The sequence below is a fragment of the Mustela erminea genome, chromosome 1 (genome assembly GCF_009829155.1).
Source record: "Mustela erminea isolate mMusErm1 chromosome 1, mMusErm1.Pri, whole genome shotgun sequence".
Taxonomy (NCBI): Eukaryota; Metazoa; Chordata; class Mammalia; order Carnivora; family Mustelidae; genus Mustela; species Mustela erminea.
Window position 1 is genome coordinate 124690835 of NC_045614.1, and position 21491 is coordinate 124712325.

At 39.5% G+C, this 21491-nt stretch overlaps 1 protein-coding gene across 3 annotated transcripts in view; it reads right to left on the reverse strand.

Annotated features, from left to right (window-relative positions):
- The window catches only part of FNDC3B (fibronectin type III domain containing 3B), a 339705-nt gene that overhangs the window by 141644 nt on the left and 176570 nt on the right, over positions 1-21491 (reverse strand). For all 3 annotated transcript variants that reach the window (XM_032341218.1, XM_032341222.1, XM_032341225.1), the window contains one exon: positions 16439-16515. In XM_032341218.1, coding sequence (XP_032197109.1) covers positions 16439-16515 — 77 coding nt within the window. The remainder of the gene's footprint in view (positions 1-16438; positions 16516-21491) is intronic.

A 21491-nucleotide genomic window follows, 5' to 3' on the forward strand; every position in this document is an offset into this window, starting at 1 on the left:
TGAATGTAACTAATGGTTCATTGGTTTTCCAGAAAGGAGATTTCTGAGTAACATAAGTGTACTTCACAGGGCAAGCTTTCCAGATGGGCTTGACGGCTTTTGACCTATTCCTGCTTTAGCATGACTGTACTGTTTGTACAGGGCTTTTGGAAACAAAGAGAACATTAACTTCAGAGGCCAGGGGAGTACCAAAAGTTCATTTAATTTGGGACCAAGGATGCAGATAAAATGAGGGGATTCCAACCAATAAAAAACTCAAACAATACTCAATCAAGATGGACACCTTTGCTCCCAAGACATCCTGATGACATAATGGGAGCTGTGAAGGGAGACATTAGGACAGGGGACCTGCTATAAGCAGAAGGAGCCCATCACCACTCTCTCCACATGTTTTTGAGAGGCTTTCTAATAACCTCAAGGAAGGTAGCTAAGGCAGTACAGTAACAATGTTTACTGCCTCTCTGGCCAACTCCATGGGACCTGCTCTCAAAACAAAGGCTTTTGTTGAGATGCCAGGTAAGAAATTACACAACAGATACCATAATCAAGAGGGAAAGCTGAGGAGTAGAGGAGCAGGGAAAGGCAGAATGAGGGATGCTTTTAGGATTTGAAAGAATTGGTTGCGCTGGGATAGCTCGGAGAAAGGCCCCTGGGGTCAGGGCCCAAGAGTACACCTAGATGCCAAAGAGACCGGGCTGGCCTAATCAAGTATTTAAGACAATCAGGCACACACTGGTAGGAAGCTTGCTTAAAAAGAATAATAATAATTTTAAACCACCACCACCACTACCAAAAAGCACTGAAAATTAAACTTGTATATTGAAATGGATTTCTCATTACACCTCAGGAGGCTGATTATAGGCCAAAATAAAATGACTTAATCATGTCTAAAACATTCTAATAAAAAAATTATAATAAGCTTTGTTTTTTTAAAAAAAAAAAAAACTGATACAAAATGTCAAGTTTATCAATGTTAGCCTGTACATGAGTATACGAGTTAGGTCCCATCTGAATTAACAGCCAGTCATCTTTATGTTAAGAAAAGAAAAATTGTCATGTTTATTAATGAACCACTTAACATAAAAGTTTCAGAATTAATCACTATGTTAACAGTTCATTAAGAAAACAGTATTAACTCCTTAAAATGAAGATTCTGAGTCATACTCCCTCCTAAAGCTCAAGATGGGACTTTTTATGCATTCTTTAATAAATGGAACCTCTTCTGGGTTTTGACAAGCTAATCCCATTAACCTCATTTATGAAGGCATGGCAGTTGATAGAAGGTAGATGTGAAATGCTTAAACTATGACGTCGGAAATGCTATACGTATGCTAGCATCTTCTATATCATCTAAAATGCAGAGCAAGAAAAGGGCATTTGGTAATTGCAGTTTGTACAATTTTTGTGTACATACAGATTTTTCTTACCATCTGACAGAAACACACATTATATTATCGTCTTCCTTCTCTCCCACTCTGCCACTGGCTAGTAAGAAAAAAATAAGGTATATTCCAGATGTTCCTCCTTCACGGAACCTCCAATTCCATCTTGTGGTAGACACCAGAAGGTCCACACAAGCAAAGTATTTGTTTCCTTGAAACTTGCAACCTTCATCACGTTCATTACTGTAAAACTTCTAATGGCCAACCAGCCACACAGACTCAGGCAATATAGTAAAACAAGAACACGGCCCTCACTAAAGAGGAAGAACTCTGGGCTTGTAAACAGGAGCATATTACAGTGAGAAGAAATTATTTTAATTTCATCATAATTTCTAACTTGCTAAAAGAAAACACTTAAAAAAATGAGGTGAACAGAAAGCACTAACAAAGAGAAGAATTCTACTATAGGGAAAAAAATCTGTAAGAGATACAGAGCTAATACATTAGCTTTTTAACAGTACATTTTGAAAGAATAAGTACTGCCACTAATTTGAAAAATTAATAACTCAGATGCATAAATTACGCTTCATGAAAAGAGAAGTTTCCAGTCAGAAAACCAAGTGGCTCTTTGAAACCGCAAATGGCCTACTTATAATGAAAATTGTCTGACAGCCCCATTTTTAATTATCTTAAATTAGTCTGTGGTATTTGTTCATTAAAAATATTTTAAGAAATGAAATATTAATTCTAAAATAATGAGAAGCAAAAATTTAAAAATATGCTGAATATTTTGTTCATTGTTCTTCCATAACACAAACTGCAATATATTTATCAAATTCAGGTTTGATCTATGTCTAAGGAAATTATGCTTATGTTCCCCCAAACAATAAGAAAATCCAAGGAGTAATAAAAATGCACAAAATAATAAGCAACTCATGAAATCATGGTAATAGTACTCTTTGTTTAAAAATTAGGTTCCTAGGGGTGTCAGGTAAGCATCTGCCTTCAGGTTAGGTCATGATCTCAGAGTCCTGGGCTAGAGTCCAGGGTCTGGCTCCCTGTTGAGCAGGGAGTCTGCTTCTCCCTCTCCCCCCACCCCTCCCCAGCTCCTGCTTATGTGCTCGCTCTCTAATAAGTAAATAACATCTTGAAATTTAAAAAAAAAAAAAAAAAGTTCATAAAGAAGTATTACTAGAGAAGAATTCAGATATTTGAAAGAGTTCAGTCCAAAAATCCTGAGGCAATAAAATGTGCCTTCACAAGTGACCACTGAAAAGACAGATTCACTTGCTTTTGGGATGAATGAAATTTTGACAATATCCAGAGGCAGACAAATCACCTGTATTCAATTCAACAATTATTTCCTGTAACATACTATCAGCTAAGCACTGGATGTTCAAAACTGAGGGAAAAAATAGGTAGGATTCATCTATATACTCTAAGAGTAATATAAAGAGAAACATCAGACTAAGTTCTAGTAAGTGCTCTTCAAAAATCAGAACACAGTATATTGTTTTTTCAAAAATCACAACTATTCTTCATCTAGATTTTTTCCTAGCTCCATGGCTCAACAAAACAGTCACTCACCACTGTGCTAGTTTCTCAGACAGTCATCCATTACAGGCTTAACTGTATGCCCCACCCCACCCCGGCAACCCTGCCCATTGCCACTCTTTACCAATTCATATATTGAAGTCCTAACTCCCCAGTAGCTCAGCATGTGACTATTTGGACACAGGGACTTTAAAGAGATAATTAAGGTAAAATGAGGTTCTGTGGCTGGGCCCTAATCCAGTATGACTGAGACTGCTGTAAGAAGAGCAAATCAGGACAGACACGCAGAGGGAAGACCATGTGAGAACATAAAGATAGAAGATGGCCGCCTACAAGCCAAGGAAGGAAGCCTTAGAAGAAACCAAATCTGTAGCCTCTAGAATTGTGAGGAAGCAATTTCTGTCATTGAAGCCAACCACTCTGTGGTACTCTGTTACAGGAGCCCTAGCAAATCAACACACCACCTATCACAGCTTGATGGCAAACACGAGCTGGCTTGATTCTTCACCACATCACTGAGTCTACTCAATAAACATTCACTGAGAAACTTCTATGTGCCTAGTACTCTTGCTAATCGGTGGTCTAGACACAAAGATGAGAGGCTGGAAAATAAGGTGCTCACAACAGGGAGAATCTCTGTCATACTTGCACCTCAATTTTCCTTCTGATCTCAACTCTGTAGTTTTCAGTATGTAGAGAATTACACAGAAGCTAGGTATGCTGAGAAATAAATACATAAATAATGAACCACAGGAAACAGAACAGCTGGGTTCTCAGAGATGTGAAAGGATTTAAGACAAACCAGTCTTTACTGACTACTTGCTGCTCTGCTTTAATACCCTCCATCTGAAATAAGGCAATACACGAGAAGGGCCTGGAACAGTAACCCACACTTGAAAGAAAAATCTTGCCTAGCCATTACTACTGTTAAGATTAACATCTCATTAAATCCTCCCAACAATCCTGTGAGGCATATGCAGTTATCCCCATTTTAGAGATTAAGAGGAAAGAAGCTCAGGAAAGTTCAGCGAACTGACCCAAAGCCAGAGAGCAAAAGGGAAAGAGAGAATAATTTTGAGTCCCAAGAACTAAAACAGAGCTCTTCATAACACATTTTGAGTGTCTTTTCTCATAGCTAACAGAGAAGGAAGGTAGTTCCCCTTACTGAAATAAAACGCTCCACAGGAAACTTTTTTTTAAAAGATTTACTTATGTATTTGAGAGAGAGAGAGAGAGAGAAAAGAGAGAGAATCTCCAGCAGACTCCCTGCAGACGGCGGAGCCTGACATGAGGCTCCATCTCAGGACCCTAAGATCATGACCTGAACCGAGATCAAGAGTCGGACTTAACCAACCAAGCCACCCAGGCACCCCTCCACAGGAAATTTTAATTAACGCTTCAGTTCTTCCAACTCTCTCCCTTCTGCTTCTGGGTTACAAGCAACAACAATCAAAAGAGGAGCTTAAATGGTTGGTAACAAAGGAGAAATTTTAAAAGGCTGTTCCAGTTGGCCGAGGATGATCCAGGAAGCGCGCAGGGCAGAACGCGCATGGACACACACAAACCAACACGTGCTCAGGCGGGGTGTGGGACTGGGCAGCCGGCTTGCTGCAGTGCCGACTGCACACAGAAAACTGGGACCAAATGAGTTTGTGAAAATCAGGCTCCAGCTCAATTCCTAACTCCTGCCAACAAACCTGAAATGGGTTCCCAGGCCATTCCCGGAAGGGAAGAAGTCTCCACTGAAATAAGCACGCGAGCAGTGAACAGGAGAAGAAAGGCCCTGTGATACAAAACACTTGCGTGGACAGCGGAATGAGCAGGCCAACAGGCCAGGCTTCTCCCAGCCAGACTGGTGCCCCCCCCCCCCCCCGCATCTGTCCTGTAGCAGAAGTTACAGCTCTGTTTCTTGTCCCCCAAGGGCACCTGGACACATAGGGGGCTTTTGATAAATGCTAAGCAAACAAAGAAATGAAAGAGTAAGAAGGGAGGGAGGGAGGAGGGAAGGAAGGAAGATTTCTCTGCTTAGATCTGATGTCCACCAAGACTTATTTACAAATTCATTATCAAAGTTTCTCCCATAATTCAGGTTAAGTACCTCCTATTCTAAAATTTCACTTAATCTAAACCCAGTTAATTCCAGACCCATCATTCCCAACCGTCTTGTTTTACATTAGTTGTGATTTTACCAAAAGAAAGACACCGAAAAATAGACCTTTCCAACGCAAGTTTTACTTCAATCTTAAATACAGCTGAGGAATCTTTTTTTTTTTTTAAAGATTTTATTTATTTATTTGACAGAGAGAGATCACAAGTAGGCAGAGAGGCAGGCAGAGAGAGAGGAAGCAGGCTCCCCGCTCAGCAGAGGGCCCGATGGGGGGCTTGATCCCAAGACCCTGAGATCATGACCTGAGCGGAAGGCAGAGGGTTTAACCCACTGAGCCACCCAGGCATCCTGCAGCTGAGGAATCTTATTCATGACCAACCAGGAGTACAAAAGTGTTAGCTCTCACGTTTCCTTCTTGCACTAGCTCTCCACTGTGTATTTTCTAATACAGTGAACAGCATAAAAAAGTAAAAGCAGGTGTGTTCTTCAGGACAGGCAGCGATTTGAAACCTAAAGACCATGCTTCCCGTAGAGCCCATCCCCTTCTTGCTATCCTGGAGGAAACCCACACAACCATCCCCTAAGTGCCATTAGAAGAAAATGAAAACCAGCATTAAGGAATATTCAAAAAGCAACCCAAGAGTTACAGGAGCAAGCAGTTGTTCTATTTTATAGATGAAGTCAAGTTACTAGACTTAAAAATTGAGGCAGAACTGGATGTATCTCCCCAAATCTCCTGACTTACTTCTTCCTATCTTTACTAATTTAATGATTACAACTATGGCCAAAAACACCAAACACGGGCGCCTGGGTGGCTCAGTGGGTTAAAGCCTCTGCCTTCGGCTCAGGTCATGATCTCAAGGTCTGGGGATCAAGCCCCCCATTGGGCCCTCTGCTGAGCGGGGAGCCTGCTTCCCCTCTCTCTCTGCCTGCCTTTCTGCCTACTTGTGATCTCTGTCAAATAAATAAATAAAATCTAAAAAAAAAAAAAAACACCACCAAACACAACTTCTCATTGTCAGTACTCCTCCTATCTCTAATGGCTTACACTGATGAAGTATTATTTAAATCCACCATCAATTAGTGTCTTAGACAAGTAAATGAGGACCAGCTCCTTTCACCACACAGCATGGCTAGTTTTGTAGCCCAAAGGAAAAATAAATTACTGGTGATGTTCCTGGGTTGCTTCTCAAAACCCTTTCAATGATATCATGCGAGTATCCTGCAGAGTAGCTACAAAATGGTAATAAATATCCTCCCCTCAATCAAGAAACAAAAGTTCTGAGGTACCTGGGTGGCTCAGTGGATTAAGCTGCTGCCTTTGGCTCAGGTCATGATCTCAGGGTCCTGGGATCAAGCCCTGCATTGGGCTCTCTGCTCAGCGGGGAGCCTGCTTCCCCCTCTCTCTCTGCCTGACTCTCTGCCTATTTGTGGTCTCTCTGTCAAATAAATAAATAAAATCTTTAAAAAAAAATTAAAGAATTAAAAAAAAAAAGTTCCGGGCAGTTCTTGCCAATGGTTAAATAAACAATCCATTTCATTTGCTTTATCAATAACTAAACCTCAGGTTTAACTAATAAGAAATAAACAAAAATTCATCCAACATTTTTACAAACACACTCATTACATCTAGAAACCTTGAGTTTTCTACTGGTGCTTAATTTTCAACCCACATGCCAGCTCCAGACAATGGCTAGGTATAGACTAAGCAGAAAATGGCTAGATCCAGATACAAATCTGAGGTTGCTGTAGGGGGGGGGCGGGGGGGGAACCACAATTTTTTTTTTTAAGGATTTTTTAAAATTTAAATTCATTTAATTAACATAGAGTTTATTACAAGTTTCAGAGGTAGAGCATACCCAGTGCTCAAGACATCTCGTGCCCTCCTAAATACCCTTACCCCAGTTACCCCAGCCCCCACCCCTCACCCCCTCTAGCAACTCTCCTTGGGTTTCCTATGTTTAAGGGTCTTTTATGGTTTGTCTGACTCTCTGATTCGTCTTGTTTTATTTTTTCCTCTTGGGGGATCACAATTAGGTGGCATTTGTCTTCAGTACTTCTGGGCATGACTCTCACACAAAGTCTTGCTCCAGAGGTGACCACTGTTAAGGAGATAACCGCATAAGCAGTCATCGCCATGTCCCGTCTGCTGGCTTTGTACATGCGAATGCTTTTATACACAGACACAAGCCAAGCTACGCACACTTATATGAACCTCGAACCTGGGAAAAAACACAACAAAAGCACATATAAACAAAGTCAACATTTAGTGCCTTACTAAACACACTTAGCTCTTTCCGGGGAACTACCCCATGCTTTACAACTAAGACCACTGAGAGCTAGAGAGGAGGACAGCAACAGGTACATCGTCTGTAGTCTTTCTTTAACCCATCAACTTGGTAAAGCAGGTTAAGTGCTGTAGTTGAGGGGACATGGCAGTAATCTAAGACCTTCCAAATTCAACAGGATGCCCAGCCAAGGTTTGAGAAACATCTCAGGAACTGAAGAACCCAGACTGGGTCCTCAGCTGCCTCCAGCTCCCTCTTACTAGCCGACTCAGCAGCCCCATCTTGAGGATCCCACAGGGGAACAGAGGTCCCTGCTTATAAAGAGCGACACCTCTCAAGATACTGTTGAAGGCCAAGAGGCCTCCTCTAAGCAGAAATACAGCACTGTGCACTGTTGCTGAAGGCCAAACGGCAAACAATGTAACAATGAAAGGGGACAGTAACAACTCCTGTGATTTGTGTATCTTTTAACAGCTTATGAAGTGTTTGGCACAGAACTTAACTTGCATAATCTTCAGCAAACCTCTGACCTTGAGCATAGGCAACATCACAGTCCTCAAGTCAAGGCGAAGTACCTTTACGAGCAATTAAGTAACCTAAGGCCAGCTAAGTGCTCATCAAGATACATATTCAAGTACTCCGGAAATGTGCCTTTTCTAGTACGTTTTATCGTACATCACCAACCTAAATACTGTAAAGGACCACACTGAAAGATCAAAAAAGCAAATCTAATCCTTCCCAATGTGCACATAAGCACACAGGGCAAGTGAATAGTTCCATCCACCGAGTTTCAATCAGTAACATGGGCCAAATGAGTATTTCAGAAAAAGCTAAAATGCTATTTTAAGAGCAGAATATTTGTCAGAAGACAAATGGTTAAGGAGAGGTCTGATGGTGTAATCTGTGCCAAACTGAGCGGCCTTTAATATATTAAGAAAGATATCGCTGCAGGAATCTGTAGGCAATTAGTGTTTGTTAGCTCAGGCAGTCTCCGTGGATCTGCGCGCAAGAGAGAGCCAATCACATCTCTTGAGTCTAGCGTCTCAGACCCATGGAAACATAGATTATTCTAGATTGTATCTATGAATTTTACATATTACATTTAGAAATGCCTCACCAGTTTGCCAATGGACTCCATGGCACAAGGATTAAGAATCCATGCTGACGATACTCAGATCCTATTTATCACAGAGCAAAATAACTGTATTATTATGTAAGTCCAAGTTCAAAAACCACATGGATTTCAAAGAATGCGCAGGAATATAAAATCCATCTTGATCAAGTTCTGTACCCAGCAAGTCGAGCAAAGGTATTTTTCCAAGAAAAGCAGTTATATATGACAATGTGGGTTACTAATTTAGAAAGACAAATTGTGCAATAAAGTTAAATATAGTATTATGTGTATTATTTAATACTTCTTGATTCCAAAGTCATTTCTACATGTGACACTGTCTCAATATTATTTTTTTAAAGATTTATTATTTGAGAGAGAAGGGGGAGAAGGAACAGGGAGAGAGGGGAGAGAGAATTTTAAACAGACTCCATGCAGAGTTTGATAGAAGACCTGATCCCATGACCCTAAGATCATTACCTGAGCTGAAATCAAGAGTCATACACTTAACCAGCTGAGCCACCCAGGTGCCACGTCTCAATGTTATTATAATGAAAATCAACTATCCTTTTCCTACTGAAGTAAAACACAGCATTTTAGTCAAAAGAACGCTAAACACCAAGGGAATATGCCACACTGTTTTGGTACTACTTATGGAAACTTATATTCTCACTTGATCCCCTTTTAAAGGAACAATATGAACAGTAGAGGTACATCACCTCACTGAGATCAGAAAAGAACTTCAGAGATCCTCAAACATTTTCCTTTCCCCTCCTCTCTCTATAGGATAAAAATGACACAGCCAACCGGCCAAATTTCAATAAATGCCTCACATGTGCTGGGCACTTTTCAAGGAAATGGAGATCCAGTGAGACACGGGGCACAGAGGACCCATGGACTTGTGAAGCCTGCATGCAATTTTCAAGTAAACAAAAAAGTGGTACACCCGAATAAATAGTTTAAAAATATTCCTAATATGTAAGTGATGAATCACTAAATTCTACTCCTGAAACCAGTATTACACTACATGTTAACTAACTAAAAAAGCTGAGAAAAAAATTCCTAAAACCACACAAGGGGTTGGACACAGAGCCCACCAGGCTCATGTTCCCTCCTGTTAATCCTATGATCTATTATGCCACAACATCAGGGTCTGAGAAACAAAAGAAATCCAAAAGAAAAGGCAGACAAAGGAGACAAAGAAAAAGCTCAGAAAGAAGAAACTTACACAATGCTCTGAGTGAGGGAACGTCCCTGGTACATTTCTTTAATTTAGCATTGCCAACCCTGTCTGTAATTCACTCTTCAGACCAAATAAGCCATCAGATGAAAAAGAAAGTTGCTGTGAATCTGCTGATAATGGAATTAAAGCAGAATGGACATATAAATCCTCCGCTCTTTTCCATAGAAGCTTCGAACTGCCGTGCACATACTCTGTCCATTGTGGAAATTTTCCTAACTTCCTACAGAAAAATCTATTCTTCCAAAGGACTTCAAGTCTTGAAAGATATTCCAGTTTTCTTATTATTGGCTACCAAATGCGTCTGATTCTTAGACTGTCAGGGCTCAGGGCAACCCCCTATGCTCTTTTCTGCTCATCATTTTCACAGTATTGAAGGTAGAACTCACCACTGGTTTAATCCCAGATTGTAATTATCGAAGGGAAGTGATTGGGGCTAATATTTATAGCTCTCAGCTGGCCTGCCTGAGCAAAATGGGGAAAAGCAGTCCATGATTTCCACCTAATGGACCCCATTATTTCTTCATAGGGGCTCTGATTTCTGGCCAACTCTTGAAACAATTCCCACTGAAGAATGATCAACCAAAATTTAAATGCATTTTTCAACACATTTCTTGCCTCTCCTCAATCAAGGGAAATGAAATATACACAATTTCAACAGGTACCGATCTATTATGGAAAGAGATAAAGTGTGTACTTATGCTATAACAACAAAACACTTACTTTGACAATGTGAAGTATTTAAGTTACATCAGTTAACCTGAAAAAAAGAGTCATTTCCCAAATGACAGAACATTAACTTGGATGTTTCACTTTTTCTTTTCATATGCTTAAACCTTTTGGTCTACATAAGGTTTTCCCATAACAGTTGAAAAATATTTCATAAATTACTATGGAAGCATGGAAAAGAAAACTCAAGGCATCTGTTTAAGAAATTTTTACATAGAAATTATTCATAAAGTTAATGATGAGGTTAAAAAATTTGAGGAACACCATGGCCAGTATACGGTGAAAGGAAAAATTTGCTTCATACTGTACAATCTCAGTATGTATTTAGGAAGGCAAAGTCTGCCAAACTTTCACTGAAATTGTTCTAGCAGTCTTCTTCATAATAACAGCTACTAATTCCTGAATGCCCACTGTGGACTACATACCTCACATAACACTTCTCTTAATCCTAACCTCTACCATATCATGTAGGCATTTGTGTATGTGGTGAAAACAATTTGTCAAAGTTACACAGAAAGTAGACATGGTGAGATCTGGTGGAACCTGAAGGCAGGCCTCTTCGAGTAATGTCCACTATTCTTCCCAGCTACAGTCCTAGCCCTCACCCCAGAGTTTCAACCCCAATCACATGCACAATTGTTTTTATGGAATGGAAATAATGCTGATGAGCGTCATAAGACCCCTCTTATAGTTGAAAAACAAAACAAAACAAAAAAAACTTAGCCTGTATTTTCTCATAAGTTGAAAAGGTCATGTTACTTTTTCCTCAGACCTCTCCCAGCCTCTCACCAAATAGTAAAGCAGAAAGTACACAAACACTGTAACACCAAAACAACCCTACAATATCAGAGACTACAGAGTTGAAATGACAAGATTCCAGTCTCTCCTGTCCTAGGACCACAAGACCACACTATCTTTAGGTCCACAGGGTTCAGTCCTTCCCAACACCGCCTTCCCCCACAATAAATAAATAAATAAATAAATAAATAAATAAATAAATAAATAACTGTGCAGAGCACAGTTGTCTTTAATGCTAGATACTTATCTTTCTATGAGACAATCTGTTCATTACTGACATTCGTATTTAATCGATCTGATCAATTTATCTTTAAAGCATTTCCAGCTACTAAATTATGTCATGAATGCTATAATCAAGAATTTCTCCATTGACTCGGATTAGAGCTACTACGCAACATCTTTAAGCATTCACCTGCCTCTCTCTTCAGTTTTCTTCTAATCATGGACCATTCTGTATGTGAGCAGCTGGTATTTCAGCTCCGGAAATGCACGAGAAGGCACAGCACACATCCACACTCACACTGGCAGAAGGTAATGTAACATAAAGCAAATATATACATCAAGGCAGGCTCCGATGCGGACTCCAAGATCACATCACAGAGGGAAATACGCCATGAACTTAGAAATGCCTGGGTTGCAATCCTGGTTCTACTCAGGACCTCAGCTTCCTCACATGTAAAATTAGAGAAGTAAAGAAAGCATTTAGCCAAGTGCACACCATACACAGTAAATACTACCACCATCACCAGTCGCACCAGGATAGGCTGGCCCATGTTTCCCAGCTGTCCCATAACAAATAATTAGGACTAGTCACCATCTTCCCCTCTCCCCTCTCTTTTATAAAAGCTGTACTGAGATATAATTTACATACCATAAAATCTATCTTTTTAAAGTATCTCACTCAGTGGTTTTTAGTATAGTCACAGAATTGAATGACCAACAGTTTTATCACCCCCTCCCCTAAGAAGTACCACAGTCATTCTCAGTCACTCCCTAAGACTCTCTCCCCAAGCCCCGGGCAACAACTAATCCATTTCCAGTGTCTGTGGATTTGCCCCTTCCCGACATTATAAATAAATGGGATGACACTGTGTCTGGCTTCCTTCACCTGGCATAGTATTTTCCAGGTTCATCCACATTTTAGCACTAATCAGTAGTTCCTTCTTCTGGCTGAATAATATTCCACTATATGCATATATCACATCATGTTTATTCATTCGTAAAGCCGATGGACATTTGGGTAGTTTCCATTTGGGGGCTATTATGAATAATCCTGTTATGCACATCTCAAAGTTTTTGTGTTAACATATGTTTTCCTTCCTCCTGAGTATACGCCTAGGAGTGGAATGGCTTAGTCATGTGGTAACTCAGCTCAACTAGTTGAACAAATGCTTAGTTTTCCAAAGCACTGTACCATTTTATATCACCAAATGCAGTATATAACAGTTTCAATTTTCCACATCCTTGCCAACATTTGTTATTATTGATCTTCTTAACTATAGTCTTACTAGTATGTGTGAAGTATACTTCATCATGATGTTGATTTGCATCTCCCTGCTGGCTAACAATGCTCTGTTCATGTGCTAACTGGCAATATATACAGCTTCTTTGTAGAAATGTCTAGTCTGATCCTTTGCTTATTTTTAAATTGGGTTGTCCTTTTATTCCTGAGTTGCAAGACTTCTTTATATATTCTAGATACTAGTCCCTTCTGAAATATATGACTTGCATATATTTTCTTCCATTCTTTCAATCCCCTTTTCACTTTGCTGATGGTGTCAAAAAGTTTTGATTGAAGAACATAAAATTTAATTTGGATGACATTAAATTTATCTTTTTTTTTTTCTTTAGCTGCTCATGCATTTAGTGTCACATCTAAGAATCAATGGCCTGACCCAAGGTTATGAAATTTTACTTCAAGTTACATAGTTTTAGCTCTAACACTTATATTTATACCCCATTTTGAGTTAATTTTTGTATACTGGTATGAAGCAGAGGTCCAACTTCATTTCTTCTACATATGTATATATGGTTGTCCCACACCATTTGCTGAAGAGACTGTTCTTTCCTCTTCTGTACTGTCTCGGCATTCCTCTTTCTCAAAGGCGTATTCAGAGAATTTCACTCTTGTTAGGTACACATCCCTCTGATCTTACTACTTTTCCAACTACCAGGTATTTCATTACTCCACTTGAACCTCCAAATCTCTGAAGCAAATCTATGCTATATTCATTTTATTTCAGCTTGGTCAATCACTTACCTTTAAAAACACTTATCAAGAACCTATTATATACCAGGCAGTATTCTAGATTCTCAGATATAATACCAATGAGGCACTAAGAGTTCTTGAGGATGGTTATAAAAGTGTACTGTACTTCCTGCTGGAGATGGGAACAAAGCACCAAAGATGCTGAAAAAAACAGAACCACCATTTCTGTATTGGAGATTCTTGAAAGGGTCACACTGAAGAGGGCCATCTGAATGAGAAAAATGACTGAACTGTTAGACAAAGAAGAGCTCTAGAGTATTCCAAGAACAGGGAAATAATGGGCAAAAAAGTATGTAGTTGAGAAAAGGCCAGATATATCCAAAGGATAGAAGTTTAAGGTGGCAACAACATAGGCCAACAGGAAAAGGTGACCCTTGGAAGGAGAGCAAAGTTAACTATTGAAAATCCATCCACCACACTAGAGAACTTGAACTCCGCTTTGATGTGATGTACACCCAACTCTAGATCTGAACAAGGGCATCACATGTATTTGAGGAAGAGAACTGTGGGGATATGAAGAATAATTGAACTGGGCGCCTGGGTGGCTCAGTGTGTTAAGCCGCTGCTTTCTGCTCAGGTCATGATCTCAGGGTCCTGGGATCGAGGCCCGCATCGGGCTCTCTGCTCAGCAGGGAGCCTGCTTCCTCCTCTCTCTCTGCCTGCCTCTCTGCCTGCTTGTGATCTCTGTCTGTCAAATAAATAAATAAAGTCTTTAAAAAAAAAAAAAAGAAGAATTGAACTAATAGGCACAGGGACAGACTAGTGTTGGGCAATTCTCAAATATGTCCAGCTGGGAGGAGAACTGGTCTTTGGGACTCTTTCTTTCCACAACTACATGACAAATCGTACTTTGCTCCTTAGATCTCTTGGTGTTAACAAGCCTCCTAAGACATTTCACGCCTGGTTCCATCCTCCTCGTTTCTTTGAAGGACACATGTTGTGAGCTTTAAAAAGATGTTGTACAAGCATTCTACCAGTTTCTCAATTTTCCTCCATATTAATAGTCCGTTTTACTCAGATACTTCACAGTCAGATGTTGTTAAAGAGATAGCACGACCACTGGAGGTCACGTGGCTCTGGGTCCATCCTCTGATCCAGGAGCCCATCTAAATGAAGTTAAATACATACCTTACAGACTGGTTTTTTTTTTTCTCTTTTCTCCACTCAGAATCCAAATGATTCCATTTCTACTCTTCTTCCAACATCCTCTAGCATTTTCTGCCATAATTCTCAGTTGAAAAAGTGCTTCGCTATGTTTCCATCATCAGTTTTACAGAAGTGAGTTTACAGCTCTGCTATTAAACCCTTCTGTTTGGATTTTCTATAGATGTTTTTATAGACTCAGAAATATACTACAGTATAAAACATCTCTATTTTGCCTAGGACTCCTAATAAATGTTTTGCGATTAGTGCAATCCCAGCAACACCACCAGCAAGAAAAAGCCCACTGCTGCTTTTCTTCACTAGAATGTCCCAACTTTCTGTTATTCCTCAAATGGGCCTTTAGTATAAAAGGAGGTGCTATTTCTGCTATCCCAATTGTGAGAACTGTACTCGGGTCAATGGAATGAAACACTTCCTCAAAATAAATGAGCAGGAGACATAATGGAATTCTACATTCCTTGTTCTTTTCTGTTAACTGACTGGTGACGTGAACGGGATCCATCATCACGTGTCCTGGCTGGAAGGGCCCGCTCTGCACCCTCTCTCCTCCCAGTGATTCTTATTTACAAAGACTCATGTAAAACAAGTAATTTGTTTGCAACAGCGGGGAGACTGGCCAACAGTCTGGCTACTCAAAAGAAAAAAAAAAAAAAAAAAGTCAAATTGGCTCATGTAAAAGTAGGGATGGAAAAAATGAAATTATAGTGGCTGCACTATGGCTCAGACAGTGAAGAAATGGCTAAGTTTTAACATCAGAGGAGGATAAATCTTTGATTCCTGCCTGCACTTTAGCAATTTTCCTATGCAGCTGCCAATTTTTTTTCACCCTAGCAAAATCATTAAAAACTGAAAATTATAGATTTTTAAAACCACTTCAAAAGCAGACAGAGGGACAGAGAAAGAATAGAAAGGGAAAAACTCTAAAGGATAAGCCAGAAAATGTTAATGCCATGATTATCTTCTGTGGGTAGTAAAACTATAAATATTTTCTTCTCTATTCTGTCTTTTCTGATTTTTTCCTAAGGAGTATAGAATGCTCTTATAATCACAACAAAAGAGTAAAATGGGCAGAGAGAGGAAAAATAGTCAATTAGGCTCTCGGAAAGGAAGCTGTCCAGGGAGAGGGGCAGGGAGTGTTCCTCGTACACTGAGCACAGGACAAAATGAAAGTCACGTACAGACATCCACATTCCAGGCACCCTGAATACTGTAAACCTTGTCCAGTTTAGCCTTTAACATTTTTCTTAATCCTTCCAGCGTACCTCTGAAATTGATTTTACTCTTTTAACTACTACTGGTGTTTTCTTATGAAAAAAGTCAAATTTCAGAGAAATTTAAGTACGAACGGCCAAGTTTTCACATCACACTCAGCAATTCACCACGCCCAGGGAAGGCCACAGTACAGAGAAATGGGACTTGAATAATAAAGAGCCCTCCCCCCACTTTGTTTTAATGATGTCTTCTTTGGTATTTTTACCAATTAGGTCTACAAATTCTTTTTTTTCCCAACAAACTGTGGTTACAGATGGAGGGAAATCTCTGCGGCACAGCCAAGTGTGAACACACCTTGGCTGAGGACTGCCTGATAGCCCTACTGTGTTTCTCTCCCTCTGGCTCTCTGGCAAGTCAAGAAGCCAAGACTTGGGAAGGACCATGTGGCGTTACCAAAATGATGACAACTCTCAGGTTACCCTAACTCAATTAATCTTGGAATAAATTTCTGAAGCCTCAACATATATTCTCGTGGTACAACGACATTGCCCACAGTGAGTGGAGAAGCCCGTCCTGTGGTTTACCTGGGAGATATAACCTGGAGGCACATGGATGGGAGGAATAGATCCATTGGGTGACATCATGGGAACTTCAGCGGGTCCTACGAGAGACAAGAGTAAGATATTAACCACTGAAGACATACACATTATTTAAAATAATTATTGGTATTTCTAGAATTAATATACTATCAAAAATGAAGAGAATTACTTTGAATATTTTCTCTTCAATAATTGGTACATCATGCCTAAGAATTGAAATCATGGATGAAAAGAATCCTCCAGCTGTATAAATCAAGGGTAAAAAAAACAAAAACAAAACAAACAAACAAACAAAACAACACAAAACTTTGATCATCTTTAAATATTTAACGATTCCCAAAGCCTCAAGTTCCATAAACTAAGGCTGCCCAGTAAGAGTCATCTAACAAAGTAGGGCAAAATGGTTGGGTTTTTCTGCCTTAAAAAAATGTATTATTAATAAATGCTTAAACAAATAAAAGTTTAAATATGTCCCATCTCCTCTGGTTTAAAAAGCTCCCATACTATTTGGGTTTATAATTTCCATTTCAATTGTAATTTTCAGTAAGTTACTATAACATACCAATTATCTGAAATAGAAGAAACCTTTAAAATACTCCAGACGAATTTGGTATGCCTCTTATATTATAAGGCAGGGAAAAAAAGAGATCAAATTTTCAAACTAGGCATAATTAGGAAGATTCATGTCAAATTTACCTGGATTATTTCAAAATAAAGCATTCAATTAACAAGGTGTTAGTTTCAAAATATTAAATTCAATAAATATTAATCCCATGTCTACAGCAAACCAAGAATAGCAAAACTCAGTTACCTGAGACATAGTTTGAGTTAATATTTAATTACAAAGAAACTGATCATCCTAACATTAAAATCAACTCCTGGTTTCTCTAGACGTACAAGAAGCTCACGGTCACTGGGTTTCAGTTTGGTACCTGGCTCCCCTAGTTAGCAACCCAGTGCCCCTGTCAACCCAAAGCTGCCTTTCTAGTCTGAGATGCGACTTCCTGGCTCCAAGTGCCTTGTGTTGTTTATTTGCTTTCTCCTAATGTGTGTTGTGCTGCCGGCAATTAAAACTGTTCGGCTGTAACAAAAACCGAGAAAAACACAACGCTTTTCTTGGCAAAAGAAGACAGATCCCTTCCCCAAGTGCTGCATTTACACTGTTAGCAAAAGGCCACTTTCCCCTCAGAGTAAAATCCAGTGCTCTAACGCATCACAGGAGAGGACTGGTGCGGGACGTGGAGGAGACAGGGATACCGGGTGCCTATCAGGAGGTCTGCAAGTATAGGGGGGAAAAAAAAACAGGGGCAGGGCGGAAAAGATGTGAATATTCCTATAAAACTCCTTAAGACTAGAGTTCACTTCAACTCCAGGGACAATACAAAACAGCTAAACTACCTGATAAGCTCTAACATTTACAATACTCTCACATGAGAGCAGTCTCTCTCACAGGTTAACACACTGGTAATTATATAAAGCAAAAGACAACAACAGCAACATGAGAGGGGGTAACTGCAGACCCCATTCCATTTTGAAGTACGATTTAAGCTGATATATTCACCAGCCACTGAAAGCGCTTTCCAAATCATCTTCCAAACCCATCTTTCTTGTCAGCCTCAGTATTTTGGCCATAGGCATTAATACATTTAGGTATTTAGCAAGTATTTTTACTTGATCTGACTCACTTAAAAAAAAAAAAAAAAAATCACAGGCAAGTATATCAGTCTTAGCCCGAGCACTACCTGTGAAACCAAAGGGGTCAATGCACTCAGCTCTAGAAGCAGGCATCAAAATCACAGCTTCCACCTGGGTTTCGGTCCCTAGCTCACTATTCACGCTGGTTGTGTGGCCCTAGATCATTCACTTAGACTTTCTGACCTCACTTCTCAACAGGTGCACATGAGGATAACAATTCTTACCCCACCAAATTGGGTTTAAAGTTCAATAATACATGCAAAAAGTGCTTTAGAGCACAGCACAGCACAATAATTGCTCATCAAAATGTTAGTGATCTTCACAATTTTTTTCATTTTATTCATGACTTTTTTGCTTTTTCTTATTTGTTACAATTATAAGGAGTACAATTTTTTTTTTTAACAGTTCATGTTCCTGTAACCCAGAAAATCAACTAGTACATGCTTCGGACAATATTGCCTTAAGAGGCAAACCTTGCTCATGGCATAAATGCAGCACAGACGGTGAACACAAATGCTACCATCTCCACAAAGTATTGCTTTTCAATCACCAAAATATATACCAGGCAAACAGTCTCTTAACCCCAGGCATGACCCCTAAAACTGTTAAAGTCATTTGTATAAAATGCTTTAAAGCATGTAGGACAAGTGAGTGATTTACAGCCAGAAAATGTTTTCTTCCTGGCCTTGATTTCAAAAGTAGCCAAATGACTTTAACATGCTTGTTCCCCCTTCCTCATGTCACTGTCATCAAACCCTTTCAAAGGGCATTGCGAAATATATAGTGATGGCTCCTGAGTGGAACCCTAAGTTCCTCTCCTTTCTGAAATAAACCACTGCGCCCACAGGCACTTAGGAGTGGAAAAGCTAGCAAAATGAAATCCATTCACAATGGTGGTAGGAGAAGTAACTGTTTCTCTGAATTCTTACTTCCCAGTGAGTTAGTCGATTGCCTCTGCTCAACTCTTTGTGTTTGAGAAGTTCCTGATCTTATTACAACTCTTTCCTAATTAAAACAAACTTCTCTTCCTAAACTTCTAGGACTTCTAGGTTTCTTTTGATTTTTTAATCGATACCGTTTAATCAACACACAACACTTAAATAAGCCTCTTAGAATATGGTGAAAATGCTCTCTTCTTGTTCAGACTAACAATGGATATATGAGGTGGGGAAGCCACATAATTTTCTCAAACAAGCCAACCTCCTCTCTGACTTCACTGGGAAATCACTGAACTATTAAACTTGGGGAGGGGGGGTACTTTAAACCTCTGAGGTATTTAGAACCCCCCTTAATTAAACACTTATGTTACACATAGGTGGGTTTACACAGATATAAGTATACATAGATTAAATAATTTGAAAACAAAAGTAAACAAACATATACTTCCAAACTACAGCTGGATTTCTTTCTTTATTGAGAAAGTAATTAGGAAGCAAGCTCAGCTAGAGTTCTTCCGCGGACAGATGAAAAATGTCACATGCATGATTTTTAGGATGCAAGCAGAATGCTTGCTAAGAGCCAAGTAACTCCATGAAAAAAAATGCCTTTAGAAATTTGATCAATTTCAGGTTTTAGCCTATGACTTCAAATGTCAAGAATTCCTTTTTGTCACTGAACAAGATGTGAGAAACAAGAACTATGACTGTTTATAGTCATCAAAAAATTTAACTGTGATGCAAGTACATGGTCTAATATCTTAAAAGGCAGCTAGCATTTGTTAATGAGTTGATTTTTCATCTGCTTATAGCAAACCTTAAACAAGAAAGGTTGGAGAGCAGTTTAGCCAATCAACAGTAATTCCTGCAAAGATGTCAGGACTTTACTCCCACATCAAAGAGACTACAGGAAAGCCCAACAGTGCTGTATTTTTCGGACCACGCATGTCCATGGAGAGCTTCTGAGCCCCTGCCAAGGCTATGAGTGAGGGCATTATGCTTCACTCTGTGCTTCTCCTCCTGTTACCACTGACCCCCAGAGCTCACACACATAGATAATCCATGCTCTGATGCTAAACTCAGAGTAATCACCCATTCTGGGGGCAAGGTTAACTAGATTGGCTTGAGGTGAGTGTACAAAGGAGGGTCAGAAATCTGACAGTGGTGGACAATTAGAATACAGGATATAAATTACCATTTAAATTGGCTTTAGGAAAAGACTAGCTCTAAATAAATAATTACACCACAATTTTGGACAATTTTAAACAGTATATTTTTTTTAATTTTATTTATTTATCAGAGAGAGAGAGCCCAGGCAGACAGAATGGCAGGCAGAGGCAGAGGGAGAAGCAGGCTCCCTGCTGAGCAAAGAGCCCGATGTGGGACTTGATCCCAGGACGCTGGGATCATGACCTGAGCCGAAGGCAGCTGCTTAACCAACTGAGCCACCCAGGCGTCCCTAAACAGTATTTTTAAAAGTTGAGTATTCACCAATAGGTAACCAAGTAGTGAATAAATGGAATATATTAGTGCATTTGTCTACATATGGGTGCTTGTGTGTCCAAATGGCTATTTGCAACAATGGCCTTTAATAGCAATTGATCACATTCTTATCTTGATACTTAAGTATTTCTTATCTTGATCACTTAAATATTATCTTATTTTAAAAAGATGTAAGCAGCTCAGATGACAACACTGCAAGATAAAAGAAAGAGAAAAATAAAGCTAAGGCAAAATAATGATGTGACAAAAATCCAAGAAACGCTGTAAAAAATGACCACTGTGTCTCAGTAGCCAAAAGAGACATTCTTGCTGGTAATAGTAGTTCTAAGCATATTATAGTCCACAGCTAGCAGGTAAGCAGATAATTAAAGTGAAAGAAACTCTCAGAACAAATGGTCTAAATAAGCGTGCACTGTGCTGTCTGCCATGATCCAAGACTGAATACGAAACGGGAGGTTTTCAGATCAACCTGGTGGATTACTAATAATGAGTCTCCAATGATTGATGGTGACTCAAGACATGCAGACAAGGTAAGAGGTTGTGTAGGCACTTTTGGAAATTCTGACATTCTTTTCCTTCATTTATTTTTTTAATTATTCAACACTGACTAATCTCACAAGAGAGCTAAAAAGAATACAAAGAAATAAAGCAGGTCCTCAAAACTTAAAATCTAGCGCAATGGCTCTTAAATTTTAGTGTATACCAGATTCACCGGGAGTGTTTCTTAGAATCCAGACTTTTAAACTCTACTTCCCACAGTTGCAGGATCAGAAAGTCTGGGACAGGTCCCAACTATTAGCATTTCTAGCAATTTTTCAAGTGATATAGTTGCTGCTAATGGGCCATACTTTGATAACCTCTGACTTGGGGGGTTATAAGATGAAACGCACCCATTGCTAACATCA